The 12,580-nt window shown below is 44.7% G+C and overlaps 1 protein-coding gene across 1 annotated transcript; it reads right to left on the reverse strand.

Annotated features, from left to right (window-relative positions):
• Positions 1–8,148: 8,148 nt before the first annotated feature.
• LOC147621502 (pentatricopeptide repeat-containing protein At1g06140, mitochondrial-like) lies at positions 8,149–11,318 on the reverse strand. Its single transcript, XM_086824263.1, has 2 exons — positions 11,238–11,318; positions 8,149–11,134 (listed from the first exon to the last, which is right to left on the reverse strand). Exons 1-2 carry the CDS (start codon positions 11,316–11,318, stop codon positions 8,972–8,974), a joined length of 2,244 nt encoding a protein of 747 aa, XP_086680389.1. The 3' UTR covers positions 8,149–8,971.
• Positions 11,319–12,580: the final 1,262 nt, after the last annotated feature.

Consider the following 12,580-nt stretch of genomic DNA (forward strand, 5'->3'; position numbering starts at 1 on the left):
GAATGGTAGTAATTGTGACTGCTTTCTCTGCAGATTTGAGCTTCACCCAAGTCGCCCTGAGCTGAGCTACAGAACCCCTAACAAATTTCTTGAAGAAGATGCATGCCCATAAGGATGCAGTGATGGCCTCCAAACATGGTGTATATGTTAATTATGGGCTTCAAAATAGAGCTTCAATTGTTGATGATAGCCTTGAAAGAAGTTCCCAATTTTAGCTTCAACACTTGTTTGTTGCCTTCTCTTCTCAATTGAAAGATTGCTTTCTCTCACATAGAAATTGCCACACACACTGTTTCTCTCCTCTCACTCTCCTGTACCCAAAAAAAAAAAAAGAAAGAATGAAACAAAGCTCTTCCCTCTCTCAATCTTATGTATGCCGCTCACACAAGTATGGGGAAAAAGCATATGCACCACATGATAATGTTCATAATGGTAATGATAACTCACTAAGATGATAAGAATGCTCACATCAATGGATGATAAGAATACTTACAGGACCGTAGAGACTTGACCACTCAAGTGGGTTGCTCTCCTTCGAACGTCTACTTCGAGTCTCTTGTTTGGTACTGTATTCATCTCAGTTGTATATGGACATCATCTGGTTCTTTGAACCCATGGAGCATTGTATCTTTTAAATACTCCCAATAATATATCATATATTGAGGGGGGGGTCGGCCCACCGTTTGTGCTGGTGTCCATTGATCAACATTTCATTTCATTTCAGTTTTCAATTGTTATTAAGTTATCCATTCAATTTGTGATATTTAAGTTGTGCTATTACGCGTGTGGGTGTCCAACGGAGTCTTTTCCCACTTGACGGGATCGGTTTCATTGGTATCAGAGCGCGGTTATTTCCCTCTTCTTAGTGGGGAAACGAACCTGTGTATTGGACACCCCGCTTCTAGCACACTTAACACAATGGATAGCCAAGGCAACCCTTTGGAAGTGCCTAATTCGAGGCTCCCATCAAGTGCCTCGCATGGTTCTGATGTTTTACAAGGAAGGCACAAGCCCCTTGAGAGGGTAAATGATAGTGATTCAAGGGGACAACTATCTCGAGGAAAGACAATCATGCAAGAAGAAGAGCCTGATGCAATGAGGGCTGAATTGGAGCATATGAGAAAGCTTTTGCAGGCACAAGAGCAAGAGCTGAAATTTTTGCATGAAGATCCCCATGTGCAAAGTGCGATTGAAGCAAGGAAAGCAGATGCAATGGTAGATGTGACTTTTGAGTCCATGGCACGAGAGAAGTGGGCAAGAAGCCAAGGGAGTTGGCACTTTCCTACCTCCTCCGCAAAGGTGACATCAAAGAGGGGGAAGATGGAGAGCTAAAATTCAAAAATCCACCTCGCTTGAAGCATGGAGATCCCGCATCTCAAAGGTTGAGGTCATTTATGCAAAGGGAAGAGGTGACAGTCACCTCTCGTCATGTATCTTCTCCACAAGGCACATGTATGCTAGTGCTCATGGAGGGCATGATGGTCACATGCATTCAAGACATGTATCCCATGGAAGGGGTGACAGGTCTGCCACTAGAAGAGCTTTGCCTACTGAGTTGTCTCATGGAGAGACATTGCCTTATGCAGGAAGATCACATGCATCTGATTCTTAGGTTCGTGGAGCACATGCCACCGTGCTTCATGAAACTTCCATGATGGCCCATGGAGCCCATGCAGATATGGCTGCCCCGTTGGATAAAGGGAAAAGAAAAAGAGAGGACCATGAGCCTCATGCCAGAAAGCTCAAGGAATTTAAAGCAGGTGACAAATCCGTTAAGTTTGATGTTTTTCATGGAGAGCATGATGCTTCAAAAGTGTTAGCATTTGTGGCACAGTTTGACATTGCTTTTAGCGATGAGGACTTCAGTGAGAAGTCTAAAGTACGCCATGCTAGCATGTTCTTGAAGGGAACCGTTGCTCATTGGTGGATCACTGAAAAGATCACCAAAGAGCCCATTTGCACTTGGAAAGAGCATGATGCTTCCAAAGTGTTAGCATTTGTGGCACAGTTTGACATTGCTTTTAGCGATGAGGACTTCAATAAGAAGTCTAAAGTACGCCATGCTAGCATGTTCTTGAAGGAAACCGCTGCTCATTGGTGGATCACTGAAAAGATCACCAAAGACCCTATTTGCACTTGGAAAGAGTTTAAGGACAGATTTTATGCTCAGTTCTTGCCACCAAATGCGGAGTAAACTCTCACCCAAAAGTGGGATAGACTTGAGCAAAGAGATAATGAAAGTGTGCAATAGTATGTCAATAAGTTTTGGAAAGTGTTGCTTGAGATAACTCCTTTTATGCAAATCACTAAGGATGAAAGAAAGAGAAGTTTCGCTCCGGATTGCAACCAGCTTATCCTTCGGGCATTGAATTGCACCCGAAACACAGTCTCTGCTACAGAGCAATTAGTGCTCAAAATTAAGCAAGATCAAGGCGGTTCAAAGAGCAAAGACAAGGCTATCCCAAATCTGCAAAAAGGTGGACAGCCACCTAAAAAGAACTTCTGGGAGACTCACAAGGGAGGTAAAGCTGAAAATACCTCATCTAAAGATCAGGCCCCAAAGAAGAACAAATTTGGCTTGACCCCCGAGCAAAGAGAGCAATATGCCAAGGAGGGAAAATGTTTTTCTTGTGGCAGCAACAAAGAGCACATGTTTCGACAACGCCCTGACCGCAAACCAAAGCAAGAGGACAAACAAACCAAGGCTAATGTGCATGCAGTTCCCGATGTGCAGGGAAACACAAAACATGATGCAAAAGAGCAGATGGTATGCAAAGCATGGAGTCAAATCAAGGATCAACCCGCCTTATTCATGTTTGATGATTGTGCAACAGATAACTTCATCTCTATTCAAATGGCAGCTTCCTTGGGTATTGAGGTTGAGAACATGGGACCTCAGATTGAAGCAGAAGCTGCCTTTGTTGGTAAAGAGGTGCAGGTTACCCCACTGATAGGGAAGTTGCGCATACATATCCAGGGCTACCTTAATAATGAGCATTTCTTAGTTGCACCACTAAATGGATGTGATGTATTGCTGGGCAAGCCATGGCATCATAGGCTTGAGCCTCGCAAAGAGTACAAGACCAACATGATTTCTTTTATGCATAGAGGCCGCATGCATTTCATTGATGCCGGCAAAGAAGGGGATTCCATCCCACTTGTATCTCACATCCAGATTAATAAAGCAATGAAAAAGAGTCTTTCTGCTTACTTGGTTTTTATTCGTGATAGCATTGTACCAAGTCATCAAAATGTGGATGCTATGACTTACGATAGGCTGAATTTTCTTCATGCATTCAACGATTGTTTTGCTGATGCATTGCCAGGTGAATTACCTCCCCAAAGGCCCGAGGATCATCGCATAGATCTTGTGCCAGGTAATTCTCCACCTAACAAACCCGCATACCGTGTGAGTGCCGCACAACAAGAAGAGATCATGAAGCAGGTAAATGAGCTTTTAGAGAAAGGTTTGGTTCAGCATAGTTCCTCACCTTATTTCTCTCCTGTGCTTCTTGTTCAAAAGAAAGACGGGTCATTTCGCATGTGTGTGGACTATAGAGCTTTAAATAAGCTTACCATCAAGAATAGATTCCCAATTCCGTGTATTGATGACATTTTGGATAAGCTTGATGATTCGGCTTGTTTCAGCCGTCTTGATTTGAAGAGTGGTTATCACCAAATACGAGTGGTGCCACAAGATGTCCATAAAACTGCATTCATGACAACTTTTGGATTATATGAATTTTTGGTGATGCCTTTCGGTCTCACCAATGCTCCTACCACATTTAATCGTATTATGGATAGGATATTCCGACCCCATCGCAAATTCACAGGTGTATTCTTTGATGACATGGTTTTCTCCAAGAATGAGCAAGAACATAGAACTCATTTGGTCACAGTGTTCGAAGAGTTACGGAAGCATAAACTTTTCATTAATGCCAAGAAAAGTGAGTTCTTTCTTTCCGAGATACATTATTTGGGTCACATTGTATCCAAGGATGGGATAACAATGGATCTTGCAAAAATAGAAACCATTCGAAATTGGCCAGAATTGCAAAATGTACATCAAGTATGTAGTTTTCTGGGATTATGTTCATATTATAGGCATTTCATAAGGCATTTTGCTATGATAGCCACCCCTTTACATGATCTCACAAAGAAGAAAACCACTTTCAAATGGACTCCAAAAGAACAGGATGCTTTCTTGCAGCTCAAGCATGCTATCATATGTGGACCCGTATTGATTGTTCCTGACTTGCAAAGGTCATTCGTAGTAGAATGTGATGCTTGTGGCGATTGTATAGGGGCTGTCCTAAATCAAGAAGGACATGCAATTGCATATGAGAGCCGTCGTTTGCATGATGCTGAGCTTCATATGGATATCTATGAGAAAGAGCTCTTGGCTATAATTCATGCCTTAAAGATATGGAAACATTATCTTCTTGGGGCTGAATTTGTAGTCAAAACAGATCATCAAAGCTTGAGATACTTTCTATCTCAAACAAAGCTTTCGGAGAAGCACATGAGAATGGCAAACTTTCTTTCCATGTTTCATTTTCAGATTGTGCATACTCCGGGAAAGAAAAATGTGGTGGTAGATGCATTATCCAGGAGGCCTTATGTGGCTGCAGTTTCAGTGGCCTCTCATGGGGACTTATTTGCTATGCGTGATTTGTATCATTTGGATGCTGATTTTTGCCATATATGGACTGATTTGATGGCTGGTCACTCACATGCCTCTTATGTTATCAACGAGGGTTATCTTATGAAGGATGACTGCCTATGTGTGGTGAAGGATTTGCGTCCAAAGGTTATGGAGGAATGTCACGCTCCACCTTATGCTAGTCATAGAGATATCATGCCCACTACATGCATGATTGAGAGATATTTCTTTTGGCCAAGCATGCGTAAAGACATTGAAGCTTATGTACGTGCATGTATTACTTGCCAAAAGGTGAAATTTAACAGGCAAAAACCTCCAGGTTTGCTTCAGCCATTACCTATTCCCTCTCACAACCTTGGGAAAGTATTACTATGGATTTTATCATGGACTTGCCTAGATCCCAGCATAGGAATGATGCTATTTGGACCATTGTGGACAGATTTAGCAAGCAAGTCAAGAAAACCATTAAAGTTGATCATATGGTAAAGCTTTTTCTTGCTAATATTTTCAAACATCATGGTATGCCTAAATCCATTATTGGGGATAGAGATCCCAAGACCACGAGCCTCTTTTAGAGGACTTTATTTGATAATATGGGCACTAAACTTGAGTTTTCATCAGCTTATCATCCCCAAACGGATGGCCAAAGTAAAGCTGCAAATTCAGTCATGTTGGATTTGTTGAAGTATTATGTGGCAGATCAAAAGACTACATGGGAGAAGCATCTTCCACTTGTTGAGTTTGCCTACAACAATACGATCCATGCCTCCACGGGAAAGGACCCGTTTGAGATTATTTATGGCAGAGTGGTATTGCCACCCATCCTTCGTACAAAGAATGAGATTTTTGCAACTGATGAATATGTTCATGACTTGGATGTAGCCTTTGCTCAGGTACGGACAGCCATTGCAAGATCACAAGATAAGCATAAAATGGCTGCTGACAAGCATAAAAGAAACATGCAAGTCAAAGAAGGTGATTGGGTTTTGCTGAAATTTGAGAAAGCTAGGCTTCGGAAGAGGCCAGGACGAGAAGGATCATATCCTAAGCTTTCTCCTCGCTATTATGGACCCTTCAAGGTGATTCAAAGGATCAATGAAGTGTCATACAGGCTTGCTTTACCTAGTCATTGGAAGATTCACAATGCATTTCATGTGAGTCTTTTTCGGAAATATGTCGGGCCAGATCCTGACGAGCCTGTCATCACAGAAGATCCGCCAGAGATTGATGAGCTTGAGGAGATCCTCCAAACAGAACAGATTGTCTTTCACAAGGAGCGAAAGCTACCTGCAGGAAAGCTTTCCAGGAGATACCTTGTGAAGTTCAAAAATTATTTGCCCATTGATGCAAAGTGGGTAAATGAGGATTATTTTATTGATTACCCACAGTTATTGCAGGCATATCTTAAGGCTTTTCAGTTGAGGACAACTCTTTAGAAGCCCAAGGGGATGTCACCAATTGGCCGACCATTTGGTCCATCTCCACATTTGTGTCTTGTTCACTTGAGGCCAGGCCAATGTCTCATGTGAAGGGGCCAGTATTTTTGCATAACATGGACAGGAGCCAGACTGGTGCCACCCGTGTGTTAACAGAACGGTGTCGTATGGATGGGAGCCAGATTGGTGCCACCCGTGTATGATTGTCACGCCATGGAAGAGCCAATATTTGTGTCGTGTCTTGCCTATGGGACTGTCACTCCATAGGGAGGCGCGTGCCTGGATCTGTGTCTTACCTATGGGACTGTCACTCCATAGGAAGACCGAGATTTATGTTTTTCTATCATGCCATCATTGTGCTCGACAGATGTTTTATACTTGTTCCATGAACGGGAGATATGCCCATGAGATACTATTTGTACATGCATTCATGTTTTGCATGTTTAGAACTATTTTCGCATGACTTGTATTCTTGTGTTTGCTTGTTTGACGTGCCACTTACTGAGCGGGGACGCTGCCAGTGAGTCGTGAAGTTTACTCTGTCTTCTGACGAGTTTTGTTGCGTGTGAGCAGGTGGTAAGTGTATTGCACTTGTTTGTTTAATAGCTTTCTTTCTAACCTTTATTTTTATAAGGTTGTAAGTTCACATTCATTAAAAGAGTGGGCACCCTCCCAATATTTAATGATGTCCTTGGTAGGGTGGGCACCCACGTTTAATCATTAAGGGTAAAAGGAACACTTTATGTGTGGGGATGGGTGCATGGCCACCTACCCACACCCCACCTCGGAACTAACCGCCTCCATGCAAACTAGAGGGGCCGGCCAACTGTGTTCGTGTGCTCTCTCTCCAACACCTACAAAAGAGCGACCACCTCACCTGCTTGGAGAACACAACAGGCGATCATCTCTTCTCCGTTTGCTCTCAGGTGGCTGCACCTCCACTCTGCAGGGTGCTACGCCTCCATTCTGCAGGCAGCTGCGCTTCCTTTCCACATGCGGCCATAGGCGGCTGCGCCTCTCCTCTCCAGACGGTTGCACTCTCTACACACAGGCCGCTGCGTGGGGCTGCACTGCCCTTCCACACGCTGTACGGGTGGCTGCGCTTCCTCTCCATCAGGCAGCTGTGCTCTCCACAGCAGACTGCGCTCTGCACAGCAAGCGGCTGTGCTCTCCACAACAGACTGCACTCTGCACAGTAGGCGGCTGTGCTTTTCACAACAGGCTGCGCTCCTCCCCTCCATAGGCGGCTGCACTCCTCTCCATAGGCGGCTGCTCCCTCTACCCTGCAGGCGGCTGCGCCTCCTTCAGGCGACTGTGCATGCCTTCCACAGGCGGCTACAGGTGGCTGCGCTCCCTTTGCAGGCAGCTACTGGTGGCTGCGTTCCTCCCCTTGCAGGCAGCTGCGCCCTCTTCCTCTAGACGGCTGCGCTCTCCTCTACAAGTGGCTCTGCAGGCGGCTGCGCCCTCTTCCACAGGCGGCTGCGCCTCCAGACCTCCACAGGTGGCTACGCCCAGGCTCCTCCCCATTCAACAGGCGGCTGTGCTCAGATCTCCAGATGGCTGCACTTAGATGCCTCGGGTATTTGTCTTCCACTAGCGAGCTACAAGTAAGTGGATTGAGATTTAAGTAAAGGATTTTGAAGTAAATCTAATAAGGGATACTCTCTACCGCTAACACCCGTTCGGTGCCGGGTAGTCCAAGCTTCTGGAGAACCACGGTCCATGGGTGCCGAGAACGTGAGAGCCAGGCATTAGTACGGGAGCACCTGTTTGTGCGTGGTCCTGGAACACCAGTGGGGCGCTCTCCGCGGATTCCAGTGAAGGCACAGGACCGTAAAGACTTGACCAGTCAAGTGGGTTGCTCTCCTTCGAACGTCTACTTCGAGTCTCTTGTTTGGTACTGTATTCATCTCAGTTGTACATGGACATCATCTGGTTCTTTGAACCCATGGAGCATTGTATCTTTAAGCTCCCAATTATATATCATATATTGAGGGGGGGGGGGGGGGGGGGTCGGCCCGTTCCGGCCCCAGTGATGGTGTCCATTGATCAACATTTCATTTCATTTCAGTTTTCAATTGTTATTAAGTTGTCCATTCAATTTGTGATATTTAAGTTGTGCTATTACGCGTGTGGGTGTCCAACGGAGTCTTTTCCCACTTGACGGGATCGGTTTCAATCACCCGACCGGCCATGATGCCCAACCACTGCCTTCTTCCCAACCAACCAACACACAACTGGCCTGTCCTGTTCAGCCTCTGGCTGCCCACCCTTCTGGCACCCAGCCTGTCAAGTGCCCAGGGCAGTTTTTCTTTGGCGGGGGCTCCACTAGCCTCCAGTGAGTCATATTTTGGTATGCTTCAAAAACAAGTTGGATGACATCTCCTAGACTTTCTGTGGGTACCCAACATCAATATGCCTTCATCTTCAACCTGTGGAAACCCCACAATGAAGAGCAGAGTAATGCACACACCTTATGTCACTTGTCCAGCAAAGAGCCATGTCTACCCAGCGATATTTTGTGGCAGCATTGCTTATGCATTGGTCTGCGTGGATATTCCCCTGTGCATTTCTGGCCTCCATTTCCACCCGTCTGAGGTTCTTATTGGATACTTGATAAATCTTCAACTTTTCTTCAAACTACCAGATTGCTTTCAGCAATAAGCTCACACCTTATATAGGAAAACACATGATCCAACTCACTTTCATGCCTGTCCCTGCATCATTCAGACATCAAGACTTGAAATAAAAGGGAACAATGACTACTGCACTTTCTTCTTTTTTCATCATTGGAAATATCTCACGACACCCTCATCATTTCGAATGAACAGTCTTCTAGCTTTGCATAAAGGCTTTTGCATTGGGGATGACTTTAATTCCCATCTAGAAAGGAATGCACAGTTCTACTGGTGTTGGTCCAACAAATATCTCCTGCTTTCGTCCATGCTTGCTTTTCCACTCTCATTGCCTCAACCTTGTCTGCGTCCCCCTGCATGGAAGCATCTGCATAGATGTTAAACATACAAACATAAGTGGCAGCCTCCTTTTCATCGAGTCGCACTGCATGTTCAAAGGCAACTCTTCCAAGCTCCACATTACCCCACTTTCGACAAGCTCCCAACACAGAAAGCCACAGCCCAATGCCAGGATGGAACGGCATCCTCTTGATCATTGCTACTGCCTTGTCTATATGGCCTGCACGGCCAAGGAGATCGACCATGCAAGTGTAGTGCTCAGGAGTTGGGATCAAACCATATTTGTTGCTAATGAACTCAAAGTACATCTGGCCCTTCTCCACTAGACCCGCATGACTGCATACATTAAGAACATTGATGAACGTAACAAAATTTGGCTTTATACCTTCTTCTATCATTCTGTCAAAGATATGGAAAACACCCTCACTCTCTCCAAGCTGGGCATATCCTGTGATTAGTGCAGTCCATGAGACCACAGTTCGACCTGGAAGCGTGTCAAACACTTCCTTTGCTTCTGCAAGCGAGCCACATTTAGCATACATATCAACCAAGGTGTTGCCAACAAGAAGCTCTCTTTCTAACCCTTTTCTAACAATCTCAGCATGTATTTCTTGTCCCTTGACTGCGGCTCCTATGCTGCCACAACCTTTCAAGCTGCAAACAAATGTAACAGCACCCGGAGAGACACCCTCATGTCGCATCTGTTCAAAACACTTAAGTGCTTCCTCACCACGTCCATGTTCTGCATATCCTGTGATAAGTGCAGTCCATATGACCATATTGCGAACTGGAAGCTTATCAAACACCTTTTGTGCTTCTGCAAGCAAGCCACATTTAGCATACATATCCACCAAGGTGCTGCCAACAAAGAAGTCTCTCTCCAACCCTCTTCTTGCAGTCTCGGCATGTATTTCTCCGCCCTTGTCTGTGGCTTTAATGCTGCCACAAGCTTTCAAACAGCAAACAAATGTGCCAGCATCTGGAGAGGCACCCTTGTGTTGCATCTGTTCAAAACAGTCGAGCGCTTCCTCACCATGCCCGTGCTCCACATATCCTCCAATTAAAGCAGTCCAGGAGACCACATCTTGAACTTGAAGCTTGTCAAACACTTCTTGTGCTTCTGCAAGCAAGCCGCATTTAGCATACATATCAACCAGCGTGCTGCCAACAACGAGGTATCTTTCCAGCCCTTTTTTGGCAATCCCAGAGTGCATTTCTTGGCCTTTTTCTGTAGCTCCTATGCTGCCACAGGCTTTCAAGCCACAGACAAATGTGACTGCATCCACAGAGACCCCCTCCTGTTGCATCTGTTCAAAACAGCAGAGTGCCTCCTCGCCATGCCCGCTTTCCGCATATCCTGCAATTAGTGCAGTCCATGAGACAACATTTCGAATCGGGAGATTGTCAAACACTTCCTGTGCTTTTGCAAGGGAATCACATTTGGCATACATGTCGACCAAGGTGCTGCCAACGAAAATATCGCTTTCCAGCAACCCTTCCCTGGCAACCTCAGCATGTATTTTGCAGCCTCTTTCCAGATCTTTCAGCTTAGCGCAAGCCTTCAGTAAGGCCACAAAAGTGGACGTGGTAGGATGTAGAGAGCCATGCTTCTGCATTTTCTGATACAGGGTGAGAGCATGCTGCGGCTCCCCGTGGCTAAGATAACCTGTGATGAGAGAGTTCAATGAACACTCATCGTGATACGCCAGCCGATCAAAGACCTGCTGGGCATTGCAAATGCTTCCAACTTCCACCAACAAAGAGACGAGGCGATTCCCAAGTGATGTATGTGCTTCAAGCCCACTTTTACTTATGTGTGCATGCAGGCACTGCACGTGTGCTAGGTTTTTCTCCTTTCTACACTTGTGTAAGATGCAAGAGAAGTCTTCTACAGAAGGCAAGGGGGGCATACCTTCCTCCAAAGAAGAGAGGGCCTCCTCTAAGCTCAACATCTCCCAATTGTGGTTCACTTCTTCTGGTGCCTTCATGGCACAAGGCTCTGGTTGAACCCAGCTTGGATTGTGGAGTCTATGCCGGAAATTGGAGGCCCTTGAGTTTGTCTGTGACACGCCAAGGGGCATCAGAGCCCCACTGTTGTCGGCCGAGGGCAGCCCCAAACCTAATTTAGAGCTTTCATTCTCTGCAAATAGTACATGGACTTACTTTGCATTTCGGCTCTCCGACAGTCGAAGAGTACTCCTTCCATACGAGGCTCTCGGTGCGGTCTGCGTAGTGAGAAGCCATCGCCGCTACATTGTTTTTATTTTTTTTAATAATTTAAAAAAAGTGAGAAATGGGTACTGAAATTAGATGCCATAAAATTTTAATTGGAACCAAGTCATGCTCTTTCACACCTCTAAGGACATAAGTTCAGGGTTGTGGTGGCCATTGCCTAGTGGCCACTTGCAAACTGGGCGATCAGTCCCATGATTGTGAACCAAGTTGCAAAGTCCAAACTAAGGACATAGGCCATGCTTATAGTCGAGTTGGAACTTGGCAACCATCGCCAGATAAAAGCCAAAGTTTCAAGCTTTTAAGAACGTCAGGAGACTCAGAACTTAGAAGCCCACTTTAGCTTTGCAGTGCTTCTTTTTTTCATTGGTCATTCTCTCAACCTTTGATTCTTTGCCTGATTGAGAAGATTCTCTCCATTTTCCACTTCTGCAGTGCCTTCTCTCGAGGGTTTAAATAGCTGTATGTAGACATTAAATAAGAAACAATAGAAATTTATTAAAAATGAAAATCCAAGGAGTCGTGTTCTTGGGAGTGAAAAAACAATTGTAATGACCATGGAAATCAAAACAAAAAAACGGTTGCTAGGCTATTTGTCTTTACGATTTCAACACAAAAAATCTCTGGGGAGCCAGCTCAACAAAAAATCTCTGAGGAGCTAGCTCAAAATTGGTTCACCTAATTGCCCTCGTGGTTGAAACATGAACCGTAATTGCTAAGTAACCACCCATCCATCCCTTGGATGTCCGAAACAATGGAAGGTTGTTGAATCATTAATCAATGGATCAAGCAAGCTACACCACATAGGACCTTGAATAAAGACCTTAGGATAAAGTTAAGAATTATGATCCTTGTAATAGAACACGAGCTAGTGTAATGCTCTACCCTTACTCCAGATCGCATCCTTCCGTGTAGATTGTATAGACTGCTTAGGAATTTTGTACCCCTAGACATGATAGTTATTCCTAGGATGGATGTAGACTTTGTGCGAGCGAATTGAGTCTATAACCGACTTCATGTTGTATATAAATAATCTTGATATAGTGTTTTTTACTGCAAAAATTAGCTTCATTTTATCTTCTATCTTGTTTTCAAATTATCTTGTCAAGTTAAATTAAGTTAATGATAATGGCACAACAGATGACCTAACCATACATGTCTGGTATATCGAGATTGTCCCAAGAAGATGATATGATAGCACGTGTTTGAACATCTTTTATCTTCATGTAATTAATGTGGAAGGATCATTTGATGCATCATTTTAAAGAGCTCTT

The sequence above is a fragment of the Cibotium barometz genome, chromosome 30 (assembly GCF_041138505.1).
Source record: "Cibotium barometz isolate CiBa-2024 chromosome 30, ASM4113850v1, whole genome shotgun sequence".
Taxonomy (NCBI): domain Eukaryota; kingdom Viridiplantae; phylum Streptophyta; class Polypodiopsida; order Cyatheales; family Cibotiaceae; genus Cibotium; species Cibotium barometz.

Excerpts from the sequence above, each read along its gene's own strand:
- LOC147621502 (XM_086824263.1), bottom strand. The coding sequence starts at position 11,318 with ATGGCTTCTCACTACGCAGACCGCACCGAGAGCCTCGTATGGAAGGAG. Across the intron at positions 11,135-11,237 it reads TCGGAGAGCCGAAATGCAAA|ACAAACTCAAGGGCCTCCAA; the intron begins GTAAGTCCATGT and ends GGCGTGTCACAG.